The sequence below is a fragment of the Ictalurus punctatus genome, chromosome 11, assembly GCF_001660625.3.
Source record: "Ictalurus punctatus breed USDA103 chromosome 11, Coco_2.0, whole genome shotgun sequence".
Taxonomy (NCBI): Eukaryota; Metazoa; Chordata; class Actinopteri; order Siluriformes; family Ictaluridae; genus Ictalurus; species Ictalurus punctatus.
In genome coordinates this window covers 8,229,073-8,256,685 of record NC_030426.2, presented here as the reverse complement: position 1 = coordinate 8,256,685, position 27,613 = coordinate 8,229,073, and the positions used below count along the sequence as shown (strand labels likewise).

At 42.0% G+C, this 27,613-nt stretch overlaps 1 protein-coding gene across 26 annotated transcripts in view; it reads right to left on the bottom strand.

Annotated features, from left to right (window-relative positions):
- LOC108272062 (R3H domain-containing protein 2) overlaps positions 1-27,613 on the bottom strand; it is an 81,797-nt gene that overhangs the window by 31,013 nt on the left and 23,171 nt on the right. For 16 of the 26 annotated variants that reach the window (XM_053683541.1, XM_047158606.2, XM_047158619.2 and 13 more), the window contains 6 exons: positions 7,198-7,376; positions 6,849-7,069; positions 3,704-3,745; positions 3,042-3,131; positions 2,818-2,938; positions 631-709 (listed from right to left, as the gene is read on the bottom strand). In XM_053683541.1, the coding sequence (XP_053539516.1) occupies positions 631-709; positions 2,818-2,938; positions 3,042-3,131; positions 3,704-3,745; positions 6,849-7,016 (500 nt within the window). In that variant the 5' untranslated portion in view covers positions 7,017-7,069; positions 7,198-7,376. Of the gene's footprint in view, positions 1-630; positions 710-2,817; positions 2,939-3,041; positions 3,132-3,703; positions 3,746-6,848; positions 7,092-7,197; positions 7,377-9,492; positions 9,592-16,424; positions 16,677-27,613 lie in introns of those variants that run through there. The other 10 variants (XM_047158607.2, XM_047158611.2, XM_053683539.1 and 7 more) reach the window with 6 other exon arrangements.

Genomic DNA, 27,613 nt, shown 5'->3' with positions numbered 1-27,613 from the left:
TTAATGCACTTTTTAGTTGTAGGCTACAGAGTGTTCCATTCTTTCAGCAGTCAGTTACAGTCCTAACACCGGCTATTCGAGGGGGGCTCAAAGATGAACACAAAAATATTTTTATTTTACTCATTTATTTATTTAAAGTTATATTGTGCCTTGTTGGTAGCCTATGCCTGCTGGAATGAAAAAGAAAATGTTCAGTGTTAAATAAATATTTTGAAATTGTAGTTTTTGTAACTGATTTTTTCTTTGAAAAGCAAGACAAAATGGTAAAAAGCACATTTTGACTATTTAATTTATGCAATGGTGAAAAAATGGCAAAATAAATGGGAAAAAAAACACACACACACAAAAAACGTGTTCGGCTTTCAGACAAGTTTTTCTTTATATTCGGTTTCGACCAAGAATTTTAATTTCGGTGCATTCCTAAAAAATACCTAACAGCAAGTCCATTCTCGTCAGAGCACAACACACCGCCCTTCGTCCCAAAGTGTTTCATTCCTTACATACTGCACCATAAGACAACAGTTTACTCCAAAGCTAAACAGTTCACGGTGATAAGTTGCAGTCGCACACTCTGAGGCATCAGTTTGAGGTTTAGACCGTGCTGCGCTGCATGTGTTGTGTCATTTGTACCTGGGGTTGTTTTTCAGTGTGTTCACCAAGAACTCATGCACGTCGATGCCTGTGGAGTCGGTGTACTCCTGACTGGAGTCTGCAGGAAGGAGGAAAACAGGACACTAAGTCAATATCTAGATTTTGCATCCTCAAAAGCGAGAGGTGATTTTAATTGGAGCAGCACGCAATGTGCAAGCAATCCAACTGAAATAAATAAGGAATGTCAAGGCCTGTAGGAGTGGGTCCTCCTCAGGGTAAACAACTCTCTGTTACACTGGAAGTGACCGGAGAACTAACCAGGCTGGTCATTAGGATATCCCGAGGGCTTTCCAAGTGTTCATTAAGGAACATCAGAGCTCAGCTGCTCAAATGATCTGTTCAAATGCTCCTATTGCAATAAACAGCCTAGACCAAACCTGGTCTGTTAATACCTTGTCTTACCGTGAACGCAAGCTGTATCTATTGGCTCCCCAACTGTCTGCTATTAGTAATACATACTAATGTTCCGTGTTTCTCTTCGAAATGGGCAGAAACACTCCGAAGAGTTCGGATCAGACCTCGTCAACAATTAAGATTCAAGTGTCCGCAATTGTATGGAATCTGTGCCAAACATATTGAACGTAACTTTTCAAGAACGTAACGAAAAATATACAATGAGAGAAGAAAAACGGTCTGAAACTGAAAACGGTGAACTCAGTAACGTGGTCTTTAAATAATAACAGAGTGTTCTTTAACAGTTTCCCAAGCTTAGGTTTCGCTAATCGTGGTTTACGAATGCACTGCCATAGCTTTCGTTTTCGCTCCTCAAGTTTACGTTCGCCATTCGGGTACAAATCGCTCGTGTGGGCGGGGCTTAACAGCGATTTACTCTGATTGGCTGGTGAGATTTGGATAGACAGCTCCCTGACCAGGAAGTAGAGACTTCAGTGTTGTGAATTTTGGAGAGCGTTCTGGATGCGGTTCTCTGTGTAGTTATAGTGTTTGTATTTTGTAGTGGAGATTACTTACTTATTTAGTCAGTATATTAGTTCATAATTAATATTTGACATTTGGGTAATCTCATACGAGTGTCATATATAGTCTTATATGTTTTTCCCCTCAGATGAGCTCTCAGGAGCGGCATGGATTGTGTTTTCAACGTCGATATCATCACCCTCCGCCTCAGCTGGACACTCGAGCTGTCGATCCAAATCTCTCTAGCCAATGAGAGTAAATCAGTGTTAAGCCCCGCCCACATAAGAGATTTGTGCTAGAATAATCTTCTGGATGTTTTTCAGTTTCATAGGTTTTTTCTTCTCTCTCAATGATTACGTTACGTTTACATGGACAGCAGTAATCTAATTTTTGACCTTATTCTGAATAAGATAATATTGTGATTAAGGTGTTTACATGAGTCGCTTTTAGAATATTCCTTTCATGTTCAGGTTTTACATGCTATAGAACATAGCTCGATTAACAGCACACGTCATTACGTCCCCACGCCACGCCGTCCCCTCCAGAATTTCACTTCCACATACAGTTGGTCTTCGTTATGGTCCCGTATACAGTTTTGGGAGTTTTATTTTTAATTTTATGAACGCTTCAAGTGCGGTTAATTATTTGTCATGCTGTACGTGCAAATAGACGACTATTTGAATCTGTGGGCTGCGTCCCAAACCGCATACTTACCTACTATATAGTATACAGAAATACATGTATTTCTATATATTTCTATGTACTATACAGTAGGTAAGTACGGGGTTTGGGACGCAGCCGTGCTCTCTCTCTTGTTTACCGTTAAACGGTTGAGCGCTGCCGTGTGTGTACGTGTCCTGTCACAAAAGGCGGTGAAAACTCCCACACGACGTTAATAGTGTGATTAAGGTGTGTACATGTCTGTTACGCAAGTGGATAATGCGACTAAAACAGGAATACTCCTCATGACTTAATTTGATGTGTTTACTTCGAGTATGACTTTAGCCGGATTAAGGTCATCAATAATCACTTTCTTGAAAAAAAAGTTGTGTTCAATACTTTAGGCACAACTTTAATTCTACACAACTGGAGCCTTGTCACAGTGGGCACATGTAGGTACGCTGATGATTTTGAGATGTGGTAGTTGATCTCAGAGATGCGGGAGATGAGGTAACAGTAGAAGTTGCTTAGCGAATTTGAAAGAGTGACCTTTAAAAACACACACACACACACACACACAGGACCTCTTACCACGTGAGAGCATCTTGTGTGGAGTTTTGTCCTTCTCCCTTTCCTCGCTCTCATACTCATCTTTAGAAGACTTCTCTTCCTCTTTGTCTGACGGACAGCTGATGTGGAGCTGAATAATATCCTAAAGAGTTTATAATACGAACGGCAATAGAAAAAAGAAAATAAATCAGTACACAATTACGCAGGACAGAGTGAAACTCTTCTGGAAGGGTACGGTGTAGTACCTGGCTCTCGGCAGGTCCGTCGGTAGAAAACATGCCTGAGGACTCCTCGCACACTGCTAGACTCCTCACCAGCTTCAGCTTGGCATTGGACTGAGAGAATGAACACATCAACAAAAAAGCACTTAAATCTCAACTCTTCCATATGTAGAAGTTTTTGAAGACATTTTCTATGCATAAAAAAACAATGTTTTCTCAAATGAACACAGTGAACGATGTGGGGAAACACACATTTAATTCACACTCACATCTAAAGCCTGCGAGTCATAGCTACCTGAAACATTTGTGTGTATGTGTGTGTGTGTGTGTGTGTGTGGTCTTTCCACCGCCACACTTGGAATTTTTCCAGGAGGATTAACAAACACCATTCATGGCAACATGGTACTACATTAAATGGTCTGCATTTATATAGCACCTTTTTTTTTTAACCTTAGTGTTTCTAGAAAGCATTTTACACTGTTTCACTCACATACACTCTCACACACCCTCACGGCACTAGCCTGCAATTGGGGGCAACACTGGGTTCAGTGTCTTGCCCAAGGACACTTCGGCATGTGGGCGCATGTGGGCCGGGGTTCAAACCGCCAACCCTGTGATTAGTGGACAACCCACTCTACCGCCTGAGCCACAGCCGCCCAACAGTACATCAGTGCAGCAGTGTTTACCTTGGCTCTTTTCCTGCTATGGCCATGGTTCTGACAGCGTTTCTGTGGTACATTGTCGGGAAAGAAAAAAACAAACAACTTTTAGATCACTTCTAATGACAAATACATCTCTGTTCATACAACACTCAAATACAGGACATTTAACAGTTCTCAAATGAAATATAGGGACACATTTGTACAATATTTATGCCTCACAAAATGATCACAAAGACAAACTGATCACGTATTACGAGTGATTAGACTCACTGCATTTAAGGTTGAGAATAGGTACGAATATAAATAGAAAAAGTCTCACAAATACTCGCATCTCTCTAGCAATGGATTAGTGGAACATCATAAAAGCTGAAGGGAAAATTGCTCTTATAGAAACCTGGACCTGGATATTAAGATTTTATAGATGTGTAGCGCTGATGAGCAACTTTTCCAGCTCATCCTGCAACACATACGTTAAAGTCATACCATCAGTGGGAAGGCCAGAGCTCAAGTCCATAACATGGGCAACATTTCAGCAGCATGTGACGACGAGTCTGCTGTTCTGCCCAAATTCCTCAGCCTGCCTTCCACGAGGGCTTTAAAGTAGCTTGTTTTATTACAGGAGCCGGTGTGAAGTGGAACGCTCAATCCTATCATTTTCAACCATTCCAAAAAGAAACCGGGTTCTCCTGGAGAACGACACGGCGGTGTACGATATGTCCGAGCAGATGGGTAATACCTGCAATCTTTTTTTTTTTTTCCTGTTTAAATGAGCTAGAACTTCCTCACTACCAATGAACTCAAGTCAAACATAGATAGTGAACGTTAATCGACAAATCTTCCATGTCAAAGAAAACTGACCACAAGCAAATCTGCAAGAGGTCGCTACAGCAACTGGGTCCTTCTGTAGCAAGACTTCTTCATGTTGATGAAACCTGAAGATTAACAAGTTGCATTGCTGTAGCGCCAGACTGGAATCTAGACTGCACATCTATTGGGTTCTGCAGTATGAGCAAAGGCAGTGGAGTTGTTCAATGGATTTAAGAGATATAAAAGCCATTCTGATATGAACGTGTACATGAACAGAAGCGGGAGATTTATTACAAACTGAACATGTACTGTATGTTATATATTATACTGTATATACAGTATGCTGCCCTGAGAGAACATTTGTATTTTTTAGTGAATGCTATTTTACATCACATCACATGTACATCCTAGCGTCCAGCACTGTGACCTGCAGGTCAGAGAAGTTGTTTAACGGGAATAATGCCATTAAGCATTTAGCACCAGGTAGGGACGTGCGATATGGACTTAAAACTATATCAGGATATTTTCTGGTATTTATTGCGGTAACGATATCAGTGACGATATAAATATCGCATCGTTCACCACTGTTTTTGGCTACAAGTGACAGCAGCATGCAGTCTTAGGAGTCTCAGAAACACCAACATTGATAAAAGTGATTTTCTGTAACTAAACCAGTTCCAGATTGTAGAGGTAGCGCCTCGTTTAGCGATAAACTCCTCCTCGGCTTCACGTCCACCTTCCGCCATACTCCTGTTCGCTCTGCACGTGAGCTGCGAATGGGTCTCGCACACGAATACGTCATCGTTATTATCGTGCGTAGACTAATTCTTACTGCGGGGAGAATTTCTACTGGTATATCGCAAACGATAAGATATCACTCATCCCTAGCACCAGGTGCTTTCTTTTAATCCCTGCTTGTTCAGTTAGCACTTTTGTTATACCACAGCCACTCACACTGTAAGCAGAGTGTTTTTACACACACACACACACACACACACACACACACACACACACACACACACACACACACACACACACACACAGATCCGGAGATTGTGAGTTTGATTGCCGATGATGTCGTAAGCCATCCTGTATTCTCTGGCTGGGAGGGATTGCATCCTCTCTCTTCCCCGTCAATCACAGCAGCACTAACCAATCATTGGCTTCTGTGAGCTCATGTATGTGGAAGACGGCAGAGTGAGCTTTCCTCAGTTTGTTATGCTGCCCTGTAACGTAGCGCGAGCAGCAGTTTGAAAAGCTGCGTCCTAGACAAACTTTTTAAAAAATTAGCACTAATGCCTCGTGGGTTTGTTTTTGACATGCGAGACTATACTTCAGCTGTGGCTTTAAAACACCGACAACGAAAAGGAGTTATTAGGAGTGTTACTTTCTGGTTCACTTTGGATGTACAGTATTATGAAAAAGGTTTAAGGCACATGCAAAGAAACGCTGTAGAGCAAAGACGCCTTCAAAATAATGAAATGAAATGTTTCTACTTTTATTTTTTGTGTTTTAAATGCCGTAAAGAGCAGTAAACAGTGATCAATAAAACCAAGTCAATATTTGGTGACGAAAAAAATAAAAATAGTACTAATAGTAGAATTTGTGAATGAGTGCAGTTTTATAAGGAAATGAGCTGTAAGTGTTATTGAGCATCCTGCAGAACCAGCCACAGTTCTTCTGGAGACTTTGACTGTCGCACTCGCTTCTTATTTTTGCAGCGAAATCCAGCCGCCTTCATTATGTCTTCTGTCTGATAAGTGTCTCTTACCACGTAATCTGCTGCTTTCTTTACTGACATACAAACGGTTTTCTTTTAACGTTTAATTTTGTGCCGGAAAACGAATGTTTTGGAATCTAAAATGGTTTTGTACTGACTCGATAATGTAGAAGTCATAAAAATACATAAAAAAAAAAAAATCTATAACAAAGTTTGTACTAAAAATATATATATATATATATATATATATATATATATATATATATATATATATATATATATATATATATATATATATATATACACACACACAGTACTGAATATATTTCATTTACCTCAATATTTATTAATAGTTTATATAAAAAAATAAATTATAATAAAGTTTAGCATTATTGTACTTCGAGTATTGAGTTTTCATTCAGTAGCAATATTAAAAACTATTATAATCGGTTGATTAATCCGGTTATCGGCAGGTTCTGCCCAACTTGGTTATGGGTAAACCTCTAAATACAACAGTATATTAGTGTGACCTAGAGCAGAAGGTAAGATTATGATTATGATTATGATTTCTGTGTGTAATACTACTACAGAGGTTCATAATGATATCCTGGCCTTGACAGTTTGTATGCTAGCACATGTTACCTGTGTGTCTTGTGCGAGGTTGTCATCGGGCTCTGCACAGTTGTTCTCAGCGTTGTGGTCTTTGCTCAGTGTGGTAGAGGTTCCTTTACAGCGGCTGGCAGCAGGAGTTTCAGTAACCAGCACGCTCTCCCCCTCTCTCACCCCATCCAGGGGCAATACCAAAGACATCTTCCTTCAGCAGAGAGGCTAGAACCCAACTCTCTCTCTCACACACACACCTTCTGCACGCAAGAACACAGAAGACTGAGAAACAGAGGCAGAAATAAGAGAGAGATCTGTTCAAATGCATAGCTTCTATACTTGTGCAGAGTAATGAATCACAGCTATTGATAAGAAACAAGGTCACTACCTGAAACTGTAGTGTGTTGGTGTGTGGGGCTCCACTCTGAAGCCCCAGAGACAAAATGTTGGACAGATGGTGCTCTTAAACAGGGGAAGGGGATGGGGGACACGCCATGGTGAGATTGTGCGTCCTCAGTGCTCCTGCATCTTGCAGTTCTCCACGCACAGTCACATAAACCCCTCCTGCTGGAGGCACACAGAGTGGGAGAACTTTAATGAGTGAGTCATCCAGAGAGGAAAAAAAAAAGATGCACAGGGAAAAGAGAGAGAGAGGAAAAAAAAGAGACATTTGCACAGGACTGAATGAGTATTGTATGTGCTCAATGACTGACACAGTATGACTGGTGTCCTTAAAATACAGAAAATGTCATATGACAAGCTAAAGGCCATCCTTTTATTCATGCACTCAGTTCAGCAGGATGTGCCTGTTTGGTGAGGAACGGTTCAAACACAAAGTGCCACGGCTGAGAAACTAACCCTCTGCCACCAAAAAACCAACACATGAATATAAACACACAAAACATTGGCACACGTACAGAAAAGGTGGGAAATGTATCATTCGGAAGTGAAGTCACATAGGCTGAGGCTTTGTAAGTGAAAGAAGCAGAACAGCAAGTGCTGCAAGGAGAGAGGAACCTCCAGTAATGACGTCATACTGCAGAGAGAGGAGCTGCCAGAGGGAGGGGGAAGTGCGTATGTGAGCGATAGAGCGAGAGGCAGCAAAACACACAGAGAGAGAGAGAGAGAGAGAGAGAGAACAAAGGAGGGATTCCCAACTGCCGAAAGACGTCATCAGCAATTCATGACACTGCTGACCAGTCACCCACACACACATATCATATACACACACATACTCATACACACATATATACATATACACACACACATACTCATACACACATATATACACATACACACACACACACACACACACAGAACTGTGCAACAGTGTTGCTGTTATGTAACCCCTATGGTGTGTGTACCACAAGACTCAGAAATCAGAAGTGAACTAAACTCCAGTGGCGGTGAATGAGAGCAAAGAATGTTCATGAATGAACGATGTCTTTCATTCACTCCCCTGTCTCGCTGCACACATTCCCCCTTTATCACAGGAGAGCCAGGGTTGCCAAGGAAACGATAACACCGTTCACAACTGTGTCCATTTGCATGAATGCAAGCGAAGGCTAAAGGGTGATATTAAAAAATATAAATAAATATCACATGAAAGTGGAAGCAAAGGAAACTGAGGAGAGTGGAAATCAGTCATCTGGTTTTTGTGGGGTTTTTTTTTTTTTTTTTTTGCAGACAACTACAGATAAACACCACATCCCACCATGTTAAACAGCATGTTTGGGCTCAGCGCTGGTAACCACGGAAACCGTGTGGCCTCATTTGGACTGGCCGGTTCAAAAACAACCTAAACAACACCGGCCTGAGCAAGGACACGGACGCAAGCTTGAGTGACACACGCGTACAGGCAAACACATTGGCACGGGGCAGTTTCTGGCCATTTTGGCGGCCAAGGCGAGATTCCTCTTGGTTAACCTCCTCCCCCCTCCCCCCAAACCCACGGAAAAGCCGTCTAAATCTCGACCCAGCTGACAATGTTTGGTTCCCAGTACATACATTTTTAAGGCATGTTTTTTGTTAGCCAGGAAAATTTTCTTTATGGAAATGGGTTTGCAGAACATTCCCCTAATGTTTTCTTAACGTTCCCTTAATGTTTTCTTAACGTTCCCATAATGTTTTCTTAATATTCCCATAATGTTCTCTTAATGTTCCCATAATTTCATGAATGAGAGTTGAAAACTACTCAAAGTGACTGAGTAAACTTTCCTAATCTGTTTGGAAAAACCTTGCTGATGGACCTACTTGATATGAACCACAATTCCCACCTCAATGGTACAGGTACTGTAGTAAAATGGTACAGATATTAAAACTTGAGAATAATAATAGTCAGTCCTCCAGCTCAACGTTCTCAGCTCAGATAATAACCTAAAGCCCCCCCCCCCAGAAGCTGTGGTAATTTACCTGTCAATATATGACATGATCAGACAAAAAATTGGATTAATCATAAAACTTGCCTCACGGATTGCAGGACTACCAGACCGATAAAACGGAAGACGTTTTGACTATCTAATACGAGACTAGGCTAGCTTGGTGTCGCTAGGCAAGGGGAGGCACAACTGCGCTATCACTGTATGGGTTTAGCTGCTACAGAGCCATGCAGAGTACATTATCTTTCCTTGTGCGCTGTTCATATCATGTTCACGTAAACTGGAACTCGTATACATTTACACACCTTGTTTTCCTGCTCAGCATCAGCGCCCCGTCAGCCAATAAGACACGAGTATTTCCACATGTAAACCCTGTCTGACTGATCTCGCCTTCGTTCACTGAAAATATAAAATTACAACACAAGTCTTCTTTTACTGACGTTCAGTTACGTAGTGACAAACTGCTCACTACGTGAATTATCCAGGGATAAAGAAAAAGTCTTCGGGACTACAGCCCTGAATGCTCAGGCCAGCTGCTCTCTTGTAGGTGGGTGAGTCAGGTGAGGACGCTCATCAGCACCCCCAATCTGCTGGCGCACTAGGTGACCATCTACTTCGCCTATGCGTAGAAACGACCCTGCATGTGCAGCATAAGGTCTGGCTCTCTAACACACAAACACTTTACCATGATCATCTCCGTGCACTACTTCGACTTCTATTTTCCGGGGCTGATGACAATCGGAGGGCAGGAATGACTCTTGGAAACAACTGCTGGTTCGCGTTGAGATCCTGTAAACATGCATGACTATCTTTCGCATATTTTGCGTGCGTGCAAGGGCTCTGTGTCGGTGTGAGTGTGTGTGAACACGTGCTCATCTAAATGATGCTCAAGTCCAAACTGTGCACCGTAGACTAGGAGATGCCAGAAAATACAGCCCCCTCCGAAAGTACTGGAACAGCAAGGCCAATTCATTTATTTTCGCTATACGCTGAAGACATTTGGGTTTGGACGTCAAACGATGAATACAAGATGACAGATCAGAATTTCAGCTGTTAAATAACTTAAAACATTGCACCTTTGGTAGCAGACCAACCGATTTGTTAGGTGAGCAAAAGTATCGGAACAGATCGTCTTAAGGTAAATAACACTTCATATTTGGTTGATTATCCCTTGATTGTAATACATGACCCATTGACATCACCAAAACTGCTGCATTTTACTTCTGTGCTGCTCTTCCAGGCTTGTACTGCAGCTTCTTTCTGTTGTTGTTTGTTCTGGGGCTTTCTCCCATCAGTCTCCTGGACGTCTACAATGTATAGCAAAAACTAAACCAAAAAAAAATTGGTCTTGTGCTTTTTTCTTTTTTTTCCCCCCAAAATTGGCACTCCATTTTCAAACAACGCGGAAGTATCGAGAGAATTTTCCACCTGATCTCAATTTCATCAGAAATAATGTGTGTGTGTGTGTGTGTATCTGGGTCAAGGAAGCACATCCAATACGGTCGGGACAGGACCTAATCCAGAACTAGCATGGAAAGCAAAAAGAACGCGAGGCGCAGGCAGCAGAAGTGCTGCAGTGTTCTTCAAGTCTAACATACTTTTAGCTTCCTGAAAGACGCCACACTTTTTGAACGTGCCGCTCATTGAACGTCGTAAGGAGATCACTAACTGCTCTGTGATGTATGCATGGATATGGCATCATCTTTGCATGGATATGGCATCATCAATTTCTCAGTGAACACCGGAATAATTATGAATGAATGAATGAATTTTGACAAAACTGACTTTTACTAAACATTTGTTTTTATTAAGAACGTAAAAGGCTGCTCACCGACATCATTAGCATAAGAAAATAATACATTTTATTCAAATGAGGTGTTGCAAAAATACGTGCACCCTACAACATATTCTCCCAAACATGATATTTTGTATGGCTTCTATGATTTTTAAGAATAGCACCAACTCTTCTGGACATTCTGGGAGAATGAGCTCTTTCAGAGCCTGGACGCTGGACGGAGAATGATGCTCGAACGGTCTTTTCAGAACCCGGAGGTGTTCTACTGGGTTGAGGTCGGGTGACATGCTTGGAAACTGAATCACTATCACCCTGTTCTTCCTCAGAAATGCAGCAGTGGCCTTGGATGTATATTTTGGGTCATTATTATGTTGAAAGAGTGCACGGTGTCCCAGGGTCTTCTCTTTCAGGATTTCGCAGTACATCTGCGAATTCACCCCCGACACCTGCAGCACTCATAACCCCACAGAAGAACACTGCCAATGCCGTGCTTTACTGTGGGTACCATGCATTTTTCATTGTAATCTTCCCCGCTTGCGATGCCATACATTTTGGATGCCATCAGTTCCAAAAAGATTGACCTTTGTCTCATCAAACCAGAGTATAGAGTCGCAATATTCTTCACCTTTGTCAACACGGGCCCTGGCAAATGCTAAACGGGCTTTTTTGTGTATGGGCTTTAGCAGCGGCTTTCCTTCGTGGACGACACCCTTGCATGCCACTCCTGTGCAGCATATGTCCTATCGGGTCACGTGAAACAGTCAACCCAGTTTGGCTTTCTACAGCTTTAGCTAACTGTGATGAACTTGCTTGGCGATTTTCCTCAACTCTTCTTAAGACAAAACGCTCATCTCGAGGTGTTCGCTTCCGTGGACGGCCTGGACGTCTCGGAATTCTTGCCACAAGTTTTGGAATTTTTGAATTCGACCAGGCCACACAGCTACTAGTCCAGGCTGTTGTCATCTCAAAACTGGACTACTGCAACACACTACTCTCGGGCCTCCCAGCATGCTCCATCAGCTCCCTTCAGATGATTCAGAATGCAGCAGCACACCTCGTCTTCAACCAGCCCAAGAGAACCCATGTCACACCCCTCTTCATCTCACTCCACTGGCTTCCTGTAGCAACCCGTATCAAATTAAAGGCCTTGATGCTCACGTACAAGACCTTGTCTGGAACAGCGCCCCCTACCTCAATACTCTCCTTGAGGTTTACGTTCCCTCACACAATCTGCGATCGGTTAACAACCGACGCTTACTAGTTCCTACTCAGCGTGGCTCAAGGTCTCTCTCCAGAACCTTCAAACTAACTGTTCCTCAGTGGTGGAATGAACTTCCAACCTCAATCCGGACCACAGAATCTGTCACTATCTCCAAAAAAACAGCTAAAGACCCACCTCTTCCGTGAGCACGTAACTAAACCCTATAAAAAAAATTAAATAAAAAAAATTAAAATAAAAAACACCTTGCTCAGGCACTTACACCTCGACTCTGAGCACTTTGCTTCTTCTAGAACTCAATTATAAATCATGTATGGTCGCACTACTTGTATTGTTCTCCGTTGGTATATCGCTTTACTTGCATTTCCTTATTTGTAAGTCTTTTGGATAAAAGCATCTGCTAAATGAAGATATGTAAATGTAAATGAATCACTTTCGCTACTGTATTCCGACTGCTTAGCGATGCTTTGTTAATTTTCTTGTAGCCCTGACCTTTATTGTGTAAAGAAATTGCGTTCTTTCTCAAGACCCGTGGCATTTCTCTTCTGTGTGGTGCCATAATTGTCAGCAGTGAATGGGAGGAGATTTTATAGGTTAAACACCACCCTTAATTGTCAATAATCTAGCAGCCACCTGTGTGATGATTGATTAGACTCGGCTGTTGTTGAATTCCAGTTAATTAGCATTTTACCAAGTTTCATTTCTAAGAGCTTCGTTGGGGTGCACTCATTTTTGCACCATGGTCTTAAAATCACGTTGTTAAAAAAAAAAAAATTCAGTAATGACAAATCTCATTTGCAACCAATAAACCAGAGTTGCTGGAATATTTTAACTGTATAGGATCCCATAGACAGTATTCATTGTAAAAAGTCAGATAATTTTCTGAGACATTTGTTGGGGTGTACTCTTTTGTGCTGAGCACTGTACAAGCAAGTCAATTTGGTATAAAATTGTGCCAAGTACTCGAAAGAGACATCAATGCTCGACCATTAAAGCGCACCTATTATGGTTTTGATAAATGTCTAGTTTTGTTTTAAAGGTCTCATACAACAGATTTACATGCATCCAAGGCCAAAAAACACTTTAATGTGCTCATAATTTAAACTGCAGCATTACATTTTTCCCCCCAGTGTCACAAACGACTCGTTCAATGATCCGTTCTAAAGGATTCATTCCAAACTCCTCCTTTCAGAGAGCGTACTCTGATCTGATTGGTCAGTCGTCCCAGTCTGTTGTGATTGTCAGCGTGTTTCAAAAAGGAAACGCCCACTACTATAACGAGTTTCAGCTCCGTCTGTTCTCGGGCAGCCGATTTAGAACAGAGGTGGGGCTTTTTATAACAGACCTACGTAGGTTAGTACAGGAAGTAAAGTCTGGAATCACTAACGACTCGTTTCAGCTGTTCAGAATCGCTTCCTTCTTTCGGGAGTCAATAACTCCGTTCGTCGTGCGCTTTGATTTTTTTTTAAAACTTTGCAGAAACAACTCCATAACACAGCACATGAAAGGTAATATTTGAAAAACCATAATAGGTGCACTTTAAAATGATGACTCTGCAGTTTTTAGTGTTTATGGCTGGTTATTTAAATTTAAAGTAACTATTTTAAACTGGGGGGGGGGGGGGGGGGGGATAAAACGGGATCTTTATGGCTACTCTGCGGCACAACGCTGGGCAAGCCATTCGCGTTTGCTTCACGCAAACAGCACTGAGCGCATACTACTATAATTACGGTAACCAAGATTATTATTATGTCAATATATGACGCTTTTTACAGAAGTAAAAAAAGACGTCCGTATTACACATACGGTACAGCAACATAGACAACAATGTAGTTCACCGGAGTACCTGACACATACTCGAGTTATTACTTCGAGTACTCGAGTAGACAAAATGCCCATCCCTAATTTCGACTAGTATATAGCTAACCCATGTTACAGGTAATCTTTCTGCTCAGCACCCTGGGAAAACAGCGATATCATTCCGAATGCACTGCCACTATCCTCAAAGAAAACACAGCAGGTCTGTACAAGATAAAATAGCATACGATGTGAAGTTATATTGCAACACACTCTAACTGCCATAGACCTTGCATAATATAAACACACACCATTGATGTGTCATGGTTAAAGTCTGGCCGGTATTATTTTAAGTTTATGTTTGATCGTGGGAACGCCATGATTCATCAAAACACCCACAGAAACGCATTGGGACGATCAGGGGGAGCACAGTGCGAGAACGAAACATTAAGTTACTAGTTAAAAGTAGGGACGTGCGATATGGACTTAAAACTATATCAGTATATTTTCTGGTATTTATTGCGGTAACGATATCGGTGACGATATAAATATCGCATCGTTCACCACTGTTTTTGGCTACAAGTGAAAGCTGCATGCAGTCTTAGGAGTCTCAGAAACACCAACATTGATCTAAAAGTTAAAGTGATTTTCTGTAACTAAACCAGTTCCACATTGTAGAGGTAGCGCCTCGTTTATCGATAAACTCCTCCTCGGCTTCACGTCCACCTTCCGCCATACTCCTGTTCGCTCTGCACGTGAGCTGCGAACGGGTCTCGCACACCAATACCTCATCGACTGGGCTTCATCGTTATTATCGTGCGTAGACTAATTCTTACTGCAGGGAGAATTTCTACCGGTATATCGCAAACGATAAGATATCACTCATCCCTAGTTAGAATGGGCGTTTGGCAGAATTACGAATTAAATTCCTGATCAAACATCACACAACTTCCAATAATGATAGCTGCAGAGTATAACGTGATCTCGTGTATTCTCCTCGGAGGGAGGGAAGGAAGGAATACACTGACAATATGATGTACAGTTACACATGTATTTCCACTTCCCGTGTTAGTCACGTGTAAAATTACACACTTGCCATTACTGCTGCACTCCACGCCATACTGTGTGCAAGAGATAGATAGAGATACACAGAGATAGATATATATAGAGAGAGATACAGAGACATAGATAGATAGAGAGAGAAACACAGAGAGAGATAAAGAAAGACTGTCTCTCCCAGCAGTGCGACTGCTAACCCTCTCCTCCTACACTTTGCTCGACTGTGCCTATTTTCGACTGTTTCGTTCTACGCTCCCGCCCTTCGCTTCAGCAGAAAGTCCTGGCTCCGGTTACACCATGCAGCCTGACTTCTCAGACATAATGTACTTTTTAAAATAGAATACACAAATTCTGCAAGGTCTTTTTATTCTCTCCTTCCCTTCTTTTTTAGAAAGAGACACGCTCGAGATGAGATTCACCGCAGCATCGGATAAACTACATTACTACTCATCCTTAATCTCAGACCTAGCGCTCGAACGATGGTTAGGACGGACGGGGGGCGCTAAATTCAGCTGCAATTATTCTGGGCTAGGAAACAACAATCGTGACTGACCCAGTTGGGCTATTTACACAAAATCTTACAGCATTATATTTCTCACATGTGATCTAAAGAGTGGAGTGGAGTTTTGTTTTTTTTGCTCGGTAGCAAAAATTTCAGAAATACAGGTCGAGAGTTTCACTTAAATGTTCACGTCAAACATCAAAACGAAGAAAAAAATGTGATCTCTGTGACTTTATCCACGGCATGGTTCTCTGGTTGCCAGATGGGCTGGTTTGAGTATTTCAGAAACTGCTGATCTCCTGGGATTTTCCCATACAGCAGTCTCCGGCGAGTGGAGCGTCTGCAGGAAGAAACACCCTGATGATGAGAGAGAATGGTCCGAGTTGACGGGAATTCTAGAGTAACTCAAATAAGCACTCTTTGCAACCACGGTGAACAGAAAAGCATCTCAGAACACACCAAACCGTGAGGTGGATGAGCTACAACAGCACAAGACCACATCAGGTTCCACTCCTGATAGCCTCAGGTTCCTGTTCTTGGCTGATAGGAGAGGAACGCAGTGTTTTGTGCATGCTGAGATGCTTTTCCGATCACCATGGTTGTAAAGAGTGACTATATGAGTCATTATATCCTTCCAGGCAGCTTGAACCAGTCTGGTCATTTTTCTCCGACCTCTCTCATCAACCAGGCGTTTCCACCCACAGAACTGTCGCTCGCTCTGTGCTTTTTGTTTTTTGCACCATTCTGTGTAGACCCTAGAGAAATACCTGAAATACTCATACCAGCCCTGGCAAGAAAAAGAAAAAAAAAAAAGAAAAAAAAACCCACCATGCCACGGTTAAATTTTCCCCATCGTGAACATTACCTGAAGTGCTTGTTCTGTTTGATTCTCCACACTGTGCTGCTGCTGCATGATTGGCTGATTAGATAACTGCACGAATGAGCAGGTGTACACGTGTTCCTCTTAAAGTGGACAGGGAGTCTACACTGGCATGCAGACGGATTTCCATACCAAACTAGTGGATTCTCCTCAGAGCTTAGGGGTTTTTGTTTTTTCCAAGTGAGTACGTGTTAACGTCAGTCGGGACAGTCATGCCAACAGACTCGAATTTTCTTCCTGCAATTATAGTCACAAAAGATGAGTTCAAAACAAGGTGACGGCGCATCCTTGGCACATCACAGAGGGAAAAATACATATTCAAATGAAACCGTCATACATGTTACATACATACACTTACAGTTGCATGGTCAATTTAGCACTTATGTAAGCAATAGCACACAATGGACTCCGCCATTATATGAAAATATTATACTCCGGGATGGCGTGATGCACTCCGGGATTGTATGCTACGCTTCAGGTCATATTATGCATACATAAATACTGATGTGTCGCCGTGGACAATGTTTCATTTCTTAAAAAACAACAACACGTCAGGTTTTCAGCAGTTTATAGTTAATGAGACAAGAACTCCTTCTCAGGAACTCGTCCAAAATGACGTCATTCCCAGTTCCAGCCTCCCACTCCCAAAGCTAGTCAAACGCAGCAATAACAACAACAACAACAACAACAACAACAACAATAAACAGTTCATCGGTCACGCCGGGATTTTGCGATCGCTGAAATTTACACAAACCCAAGGAAACTCCATAATATTTTTAGGAGCTTGCAATTTTTCAAAATTACAACAGATTTTCTGCAGATTTGGGTGAAGGTGCGACGTCATCACAACGCGCATTCAGCCAGAACCCTTTTCAAGTCACATGCATTGAACATTATTACAGCTAAAAGGTCTCATTTACCCAATAACCATCACTGTGAAAGGCAATTTCGTGCAATTCAATAGTTTTCCACACAAAAAAAAAGCACAAAAACTCTGCAAACTGTATCACAAATTTTGAAAAAACCCGCAGCAAAATCAAGCATTTTTGGCTGCAACGATCACAAAAAAATATTAATAAACTCTGTGAAATCCTGTATGGACAGAGTTAATAGGACTAAAAAAAAATTTTTAAAAAAGGATGGCATTTTACAAAACTAAGTGGAAAGTGGAAAATCCACTCTCCGGAAGACTTTCCTGTGATGAGAAACTACAGAAAGCACTGTGACTGTTACGAAGCTCCGACACCCGACGCTCTGTTTACATGGACAGCGGTGATCTAATTACTGACCTTACTCTGAGTAAGACTATATTGTGATTAAGGTGTTTACATGAGTCGCGTTTAGAATACTCCTTCCATGTTCAGGTTTTACATGCTATAGATCATGGAGCGATTAAAATCACACGTCATTACGTCCCCACGCCACACCGTTCCCTCCAGAATTTCACGTCCACATACAGTCGGTCTTCGTTATGGTCCCGTATACAGTTTCGGGTGTTTCATTTTAAATTCTACGGACGCTTCAAGTGCGGTTAATTATTTGTCATGCTGTACGTGCAAATAGACGACTGCTTGAAGCTGTGGGCTGCGTCCCAAACCGCGTACTTACCTACTATATAGTAGCCGAGATACGTGTACTTACCTACTATATAGTAGCCGAGATACGTGTACTTACCTACTATATAGTAGCCGAGATACGTGTACTTACCTACTATATAGTAGCCGAGATACGTGTATTTACCTACTATATAGTAGCCGAGATACGTGTACTTACCTACTATATAGTAGCCGAGATACGTGTACTTACCTACTATATAGTAGCCGAGATACGTGTATTTACCTACTATATAGTAGCCGAGATACGTGTACTTACCTACTATATAGTAGCCGAGATACGTGTATTTACCTACTATATAGTAGGTAAGTACGGGGTTTGGGACGCAGCCGTGCTCTCTTGTTTACCGTTAAACGGTTGAGCGCTGCCGTGTGTGTACGTGTCCTGTCACACAATGTGGTGAAAACTCTACACGATGTTAACAGTGTGATTAAGGTGTGTACGTGTCTGTAATACACCTCAATAACGCGACTAAAACAGGAATACTCCACACGTCTTAATTCCATTTGTGTTTACTTCGAGTATGACTTTAGTCGGATTAAGGTCATCAATAATCGCTGTTTACATGGTAGCTTCTTAATCAGAGTATCGTCTTAATCGGGTTCATATCGGATTATTGTTGCCCATGTAAACGTGCTGACTCATTAGATGAATTTCGTTGTTAAACTATCACACATTTTATCAAATTCATTTATTATTCATCTTTGATTATGTGGCGTGTCCACTATACGATCCCCGTGCACGAGCTGTCGCTATAGAAACACTAACGTATTAGAACGAGCGCATTAATACGAACCTGTACTTGTGGTAATAAAAAAAAAAATAAATCATGCGTACCTTCTGTCCAACCAAATATGAGAAGAATTCAACCATTCCGTGGCATAACGATTAATAACAGTTGTTAGCGTCACGGAATATTACAGCCGTGTAAAACCACGCAGACATTTTAACATTGTATTGCGCACGCCTGCTTCATGTTTTAAACAATAATAATAATAATAATGAGAAAGTTGTACACTGTTATTGCTTAAAACGTACATCAGAGTGCCTGAAATGGGGAGTGGATTTGAATTAGTTTGAAACGGGTGAATTTACCACCGGCGTTTTTATCGGTATACAATCCTGTGCACGTGTTGAGCAGGTGTTCACAGAGTTTACACTCGCGTGACGCGAGTGTGTCCAGGGGCACAGGCCATCACACTAGTAAAGAAGTATGAATTCGGTTGTGAGAATATGAACGAGGGATTGTGAGGTGAACGTTAATTCAGGCTTACAGCGGTAGATTTCAAGAATGACATAGGTTTATAAAAAATAAATAAATAAATAAATAAAAATTATTTAAAAAAAAGAGGTATATGGAAAGAGAGTTAGCAAGGTTGGGGGGGTGGGGGTGGGGGCGGGGGCGGGGGCGGGGGGTGAGTATGAGTCAGAGTTAGTCCCACTGGACTGAGTAGAATGTGAGGAGGAGGATGGCGTCAGCAACACACACACACACACACACACACACACACACACACACACACATACACACATACACACATACACACATACACACATACACACATACACACACACACAGCTTCATCTAAGCAGGATGGAGATGGAGAGGGAGGGGAAGGGTGAGGCTGCAGAAGGGGATCCTCTCTCTGACGAAGTAGAGTGAGAAAAAGACATCGAGAGAGAGAGCGAGAGAGAGCGAGAGATTGACAACATGCAAAAAGTCCGTAACTCTAAGGCTTTTTGCTCAGCTATTCAGAGTATGACTTCGCAGGGAGTAACTGAGGGTGTGCATGCTCATGTGTCAATCACTATCAAGCAAAAGAGTGTGTGTGCGTGTGTGAGTGGGGGATGGAGCTGGTGAGAATCGCTGCTGTTCTCTCTTCAAGTTCGATGCTCTAAAAATAAGTGTGTCAGGTAAAAACCAGGATGCCACTGCAAACCTTATGCAACTACTCCCTGCTGGGGAGCGTTTGAGAACTGGAGAGAGAGAGAGAGAGAGAGAGAGAGAGAGAGAGAGAGAGAGAGAGAGAGAGAGAGAGAGAGAGAGAAAGAGAGAGAGAGAGCACAGGAGAGAAGGGAAAAATTCTCAATGATGAAACAGTGAGTGCAGTGGTGCCATTGGCTGATGCCTTCGCCAATAGGAGAGGCAGCTCCATGGCAACAGGCTCTGTCACCAAGAGAGAACATCTCTCCCTCTACCTCCCATCCATCTCACTTCAACCCTGTCCCCCAATTACACACACACACACACACACACATCTTTCTGCATCCCCCCAATTATCCATGTTTGAGACAGAAGTTCAGTAAGCATGCTTACTCACTCTCTCAGACGCGAACGCACATCCTGCCCCGGTCCTAATGCTCCCCTTCCGGTTAGACAGGTAGTAATGGCTTTGAATGGATGCAGAAGAACACGGACGCAATGCTGCTCTGCTCCACTGTGCATTTTCTCCACAGAGTTTAGCGACGACATATGAAAATATTTCAGCACATTGTGATGCCACGATCAGTACGACACTTATTATATGTAGCGGTCCGATTTGAATGACTGTTTCTATAGTAATTGAGCAAAACTACAAAGGCAACCTGGTGTACTTTCCTTAAATATTCTTGCTACGCGTGTGTACTGTAACTACAGTATATACTGTAGCATACGGCTGAGGATGTGGCGAGCGTCAGACGTGCAGACTGCTTTAAGACCGGTTTATGCCTCTGTTAAGTGTTGTTGTGATCCCTATTATCAAAAAGTCACCATGACACCACCAAGATCTACACATGCATGCCAGCAGACTGATGCAAAACACCTACACCTGATTATGTTATTTTGACAGTTCTCCAACTTGTACCTGTGCACATCCATCAAGCACAATTTATATTTGTCTAAATATACGTCTAAAATCTCCACTGCAATTTAGCAATTGCAATTGACGGAAAAATATCCAGTTACATATTAGGGGTGTAACGATACATGATATTCAAACCCGATATGATATGATATATGATACAGTGGTGTCTCGATACGATATGATACATTTTTTTATACGCATTGCCTATATAGGCTACGTGCCTTAGGTGTCCATTTTCAATTGATTAAAATATTAAACATTATAAGAGTACAATAAGTGAAACGTAATACGACAGTGTTTGTGCGATGCATTCAGAAGCATATAAATAAATAAATAAATAAAACCTGTGTATTAGAATGTAACAAAATTAAATATGGCTAAATATTCACTGGTGTGTCTGAAGCACGGGGCATTTCTTATTCTGTTGTTAGCTAGTTGCTATCAGAGTCAGCTAGCACGATCAAGGTCAGCTAGCACGATCAGGGTCAGCTAGCACAGTCAGGGTCAGCTAGCACAGTCAGGGTCAGCTAGCACAGTCAGGGTCAGCTAGCACAGTCAGGGTCAGCTAGCACGATCAGGGTCAGCTAGCACGATCAGGGTCAGCTAGCACAGTCAGGGTCAGCTAGCACAGTCAGGGTCAGCTAGCACAGTCAGGGTCACCTACATGCACATATAGACATGACGCTCAGGTGTCCACAAACCTTTGGCCATCTGTGGTATTGGCGTGGTGTATTGTATTAAGGGCGGCGGTAGCTCAGGTGGTAGAGCGGGTCGTCCACTAATCGTAGGGTTGGTGGTTTAATTCCCAGCCCGCGTAACTCCACATACTGCAGTGTCTTTGGGCAAGACACTGAACCCCAAGTTAGCGCCTTGCGTGGCAGCTCTGCTACCGTTGGTGTGCGAGTGTGTGTGTGAATGAGACACAGTGTAAAGCGCTTTGGATAAAAGCATATATATAATTGCAGACCATTTACCATTGTACTTCTATTCTGCACACTGTGATTTGGTCCACCGCTCAGAGTCGATGTGTGTTACTCACAAGTCTTCTAATAGCTTCAGAGTGGTCCTTCTTGCTTAAAGGTATAGTGAGGCAGGTGGGCCAACACCACAGAATGGGGTGTGGCATACTAAAGGCTCCATGGAGACGACCCATTTGTCCATGCTGGTGTTGCATCCTGCTATCACGGGCCTGTTTGCTGGTAGGGCTGATTTGCACACATCCGGCAGAGCAGATAGTAACCCCATACTGGTCAAGAAGTCTCTCTGCCAGGAGTTGAACTTTTTAGCCTTCAAATATTCCCTGATATAATCCCTGACTCCTAGCGGACTAGTGGAACTTCCTCAATAAACTGCTGCATCTTTCTTCTTATAGCCTGCATATCGTATTGTACTGTCAGCTGACCATCCCATGATTCTTCTGGCAATGTGTTCTCCCCATTAATAGTCCTGCATGAACAAGCATGATGGTTATAGTAACAAACACACACCCAGCTACCTATAGAACTATAAAACCGCTAAAATGGTTTTCGGCAACAGAATCAAAATCGTGCATCAGGACAAACTGTAAAAGAAAAAAAAAAAAAAAAAACGTTGAATTTCAGAATATTTTGGACAATGTAAGTAAAATTGTTAAGTAGAATACATAAAAAATGACTATGTAAACAAGTTTAAAAAAAAAAAAAAAGAAAAGAAAAAGGTGCAAGTCAGTCCACACAGGATGCCGCTGAGCTTTTTTTTGTGATTGTTGCAGCCAAAAAATGCTCGATTTTGCTGCAGCTTTTTCCAAAATGTGCGATGCAACTTGCAAAGTTTTTTGTGGAAAACTACTTGAATTGCATGAGATTGTCTTTCACAGTGACTGTTGTTGGTAAATGAGACCTTTTAGCTGTATTTATGAATTGAAGAGGGTCTTTGGCTGAAGGCGTGCTGTGATGACATCACACGACACGTCTTGGCCCAAATCTGCGGAAAATCCGCAGTAAATTTTTTTTTTTAATTGCAAGCTCCTCTGAATACCGCAGAGTTTCCTTGATTTTGCTTTCATGTCTGTGATCGCATAATCCTGGAGGGACCGGTAAGTAGTCTGTGACCTGGTCATTCACAACAGAAGTAAGCTGTAAGCAAATACTCATACACACTTCATCAGCTTATCCTGGCTCTTCAATAAATACAAGAAGTGCTTCAACTGATAATGCAAAGCAATGAAAATGTGTACCATTCGTCAGCGTCTTTACGCCACGCCGGTCGTTCGTCGGCGTCTTTACAGTAAAGGTTGTCGTTCGTCGGCGTCTTTACAGTAAAGGTTGTCGTTCGTCGGCGTCTTTACAGTAAAGGTTGTCGTTCGTCGGCGTCTTTACAGTAAGGTTGTCGTTCGTCGGCGTCTTTACAGTAAAGGTTGTCGTTCGTCGGCGTCTTTACAGTAAAGGTTGTCGTTCGTCGGCGTCTTTACAGTAAAGGTTGTCGTTCGTCGGCGTCTTTACAGTAAGGCTGCCGTTCGTCGGCGTCTTTACAGTAAGGCTGCCGTTCGTCGGCGTCTTTACAGTAAGGCTGCCGTTCGTCGGCGTCTTTACAGTAAGGCTGCCGTTCGTCGGCGTCTTTACAGTAAGGCTGCCGTTCGTCGGCGTCTTTACAGTAAGGCTGCCGTTCGTCGGCGTCTTTACAGTAAGGCTGTCGTTCGTCGGCGTCTTTACAGTAAGGCTGCCGTTCGTCGGCGTCTTTACAGTAAGGCTGCCTTTCGTCGGCGTATTTACAGTAAGGTTGTCGTTCGTCGGCGTCTTTACAGTAAAGGTTGTCGTTCGTCGGCGTCTTTACAGTAAGGCTGTCGTTCGTCGGCGTCTTTACAGTAAAGGTTGTCGTTCGTCGGCGTCTTTACAGTAAGGCTGTCGTTCGTCGGCGTCTTTACAGTAAGGCTGTCGTTCGTCGGCGTCTTTACAGTAAAGGTTGTCGTTCGTCGGCGTCTTTACAGTAAAGGCTGTCGTTCGTCGGCGTCTTTACAGTAAAGGCTGTCGTTCGTCGGCGTCTTTACAGTAAGGTTGTCGTTCGTCGGCGTCTTTACAGTAAGGTTGTCGTTCGTCGGCGTCTTTACAGTAAGGCTGTCGTTCGTCGGCGTCTTTACAGTAAAGGCTGTCGTTCGTCGGCGTCTTTACAGTAAAGGTTGTCGTTCGTCGGCGTCTTTACAGTAAAGGTTGTCGTTCGTCGGCGTCTTTACAGTAAAGGTTGTCGTTCGTCGGCGTCTTTACAGTAAAGGTTGTCGTTTGTCGGCGTCTTTACAGTAAGGCTGTCGTTCGTCGGCGTCTTTACAGTAAAGGTTGTCGTTCGTCGGCGTCTTTACAGTAAAGGTTGTCGTTCGTCGGCGTCTTTACAGTAAAGGTTGTCGTTCATCGGCGTCTTTACAGTAAAGGTTGTCGTTCGTCAGTGTCTTTACAGGAAGCTGGACATTTGTCAGCGTTTTTAACATTGCGCTAATCATTTGTTAGTGTTTTTTTCAGAACAGTTAATGTGCTACTTCAGAATGTGTGAAATCATTCACTTTCTGTAGAAATCTCTGGTGAAATGCTAGAACATACAAAATGAACAGTGGTAGTCCATATCTGGCTTCATATGTATGCAAATTACACTGGAACTATCTTGGAGCTAACATAACACTGGTTAGCTGTTAGCACAAAACAGGTTTGCTTGTGCAAACAGACGTAGGCTGCCTTCAAATCCTATCGGAAATCTCTTCCTGAGTGTGCAGAGAGCTCTGTGTCTCCGAACGCCGTGCATGCACGATACTGCTCATCCTAAGCACACAGTAGCCCAAGAGCTCAACTATACTGAATAAAACATTGAACACAATATATTTTGTCACCATGTTACACATTTAATACATCTGTTACTAACAGACTCGTAGTATACTTTTCCAGATTAACAAAGTAATAATGGAACAATTTATCAATTATACAAATAGTAGTTAGTTGCGGCACTGATGAAAATAAATAATTTGCAGGAATGATCGTGATCGGAAGCTTTTTTTGGTCCGACTACACAACCGTTCGTTCTGGTCTACTAATCTGACTGGACTAGAGGTGTTCCAAGAGTGCTGATGTTTAGAACAACAGTCCTGCTACAGTACGTTTCACTGTTTGTCTGTGTTCACTACATAAAATTCCAGCTCTAGCAATAGTTCACTGCATTGAAACCGTTACTACACTTTCTATGCGCTGTCAATCAGTCTGTGTGGTGGCATGGCAACGCCCAACACACTACCCCAGCTTTGGCTTCTTTGGGAATTATTTTGACGGAGCACAGAAAAACTAAATATTTGGCCATATTGTTAATATTAACTTGAATTACTTGATATTAATTTCTTGTTTATAGAACTGTTGTATAAAAGCAATATCACAAGACTCCATTACTAAAGAAAAGGCATGTTGAAGCTCGTTTAAAGTTTGCTACAACTCATTTGGACAAGCCTATGAAATACTGGGAGAGTGTAGTCTGGCCAGACGAGGGCGAGATTTACTTTTTGGCTGTTATACTACACACCATGTTTGGAGAAGAAATGGCACTGCACATCACTCTAATCGATCCAAAACATACAGCAAAGGAAACTCAGTTGGTTTTGGAGAAAAAAAATCAAGGTGTTAGAATGTCCCAGTCAATCACCTGACTCGAATCCAATTGAACAAGATTTAAAGACGATATGTTTAGAAGAACGGGCCAAAATCACACCTGAATACTGCGGCACATTAATTTCTTCATACAGGAAGCGTCTTGAAGCCGTCAATACAAACAAAGGCTTCTCCACTACGTATTAAATACATTTCAGTTAGTGTGTTCAGTACTTTGTTCCCTGTGTCATTCCACTTTATTACACACTAAACTTCATTTATGGATTTTAATGTTTGGATTTCTTTATATGTGTGGATTTCTTGAGTTAATACCAAAGTCTGGTGTAAATTTCATGTGAATGGCCTCATTGGAAATATATTTACTGAACAAAAGTTGACGCGTTCAATACTTATTTCCCCTACGGTGTGTGTCCTGTCGCAAAATGTGGTGAAAACTCCTATACGATGTTAACAGTGTGATTAAGGTGTGTACGTGTCTGTAACGCACTTCGATAACGCGACTAAAACAGGAATACTCCACACGTCTTAATTCCATTTGTGTTCACTTCGAGTATGACTTTAGTCGGATTAAGGTCATCAATAATCGCCGTTTACATGCTAGTTTCTTAATCAGAGTATCGTCTTAATATCGGATTATTGTTGTCCATGTAAACGCACTGATCGACAGTGTCTCCTACGATTACTTGAACTGTGACAAAAATCAACTTTAAATTCACTCTTGTTTGAGAGTTTAGCATTTGAGAGTCCACGTTTTGTAAGCACTTGTATTTATAAGGGGCTTCTTTTATCATCACTTCTTTTATCATCCTGTATCAACAGATGCTGGTGTTTGAGAATCCAGTTGGAGTTTGGCAATCATATCAGTAAAGCTCTGCATCCATTTTGAGCAATATATGAATATACAGATTTTGAATGAACCAAACAGAATTTAGAGGCCTGTGTCTTAAACGCAGAAGGAACTTACAGTTCAGAAAACATGGCGATAAATAAACAAGGACCTTGGAAAATTAAGATGGTCACAAGCTCTCAGTCTATTTGGTAATATTATCCAGGAAGTGTGTGTTGCACCGGGCATTTCAACCTTTAATAAGTTTTAATTTATTCAATTATGTAAGACGCTGTCTTATCGCTATTGTTGATTTTGCTTTCACAGGAGAAAGGATAAAAAAAAAAAATTTAAAAAAAAGGAAAAGAAATCCCACTGACAGAAAATTTTCAAAAACACTGTCAATAAATATTAAAAATATGCCATTAATGCCAATGGGTTTTGTGATATCCATGCGCAATCAAATCAGCACGGCTTCATTACTAATGCATAATTAACCATAAATCCCGCCCTCTGAACCAACAGATTTTACTATACTATCTATACTATTCAATAGAATGTCAGAGAGAGAGAATTTATACAATTAGATATTTAATTTGCACTATTGGCTTAAATACCACTGGATAATGCATGAAAGCATTTTTAGCATGAACAGTGAGCTGCTCCAACACCTGCCCTTAGGCTTCCTCCATTATAAAGGAAACAGTTTTCTAGTCATTTCTTAGTTCTGCTAAACCGGTCAGAATTCTTCCCTCTGGTAATCATCCAGGTGTCACAGATGTGATCGGATGAGGTTTCGATTAGCCGGAGATTAGGTTAAATCACTTCCTTAAAGTGTTCATGAAATGGCTTGAAAGCTGTGCTTTTGTTTACACACATTCTTTTCAGGGAAGGGAAAGGATAGAGCGTGTCAAATGGGTTTCGGTGATTTCCACAACCGCCAACACTATTTCAGCTACGCCACGCCACCTGTCAATTCGGAACAGACTCAACAGTGGCTTAGCAAAGAGGATAATAATGCAACCTACAGTTTAAACCGAGCTCATTTTCAGCTGTGCAAAATTTCTCACCGCCACTCCCCCCTCCCCCTCATTGTGACTCGTGGTCAGTTTTCTAGAGCACATGTCTACGAGCACTTCGCTCCGGGTTGACCCGCAGCATTTTGTTTACAGGGGTGGGACACATGTTCTCATTTGATTTGACACAAATCGAATGAATCGGGCCCTGCGGTGGCGGCACAGAAAAGAGTTCGTTCTATCGTCCGGAGATCGCGAG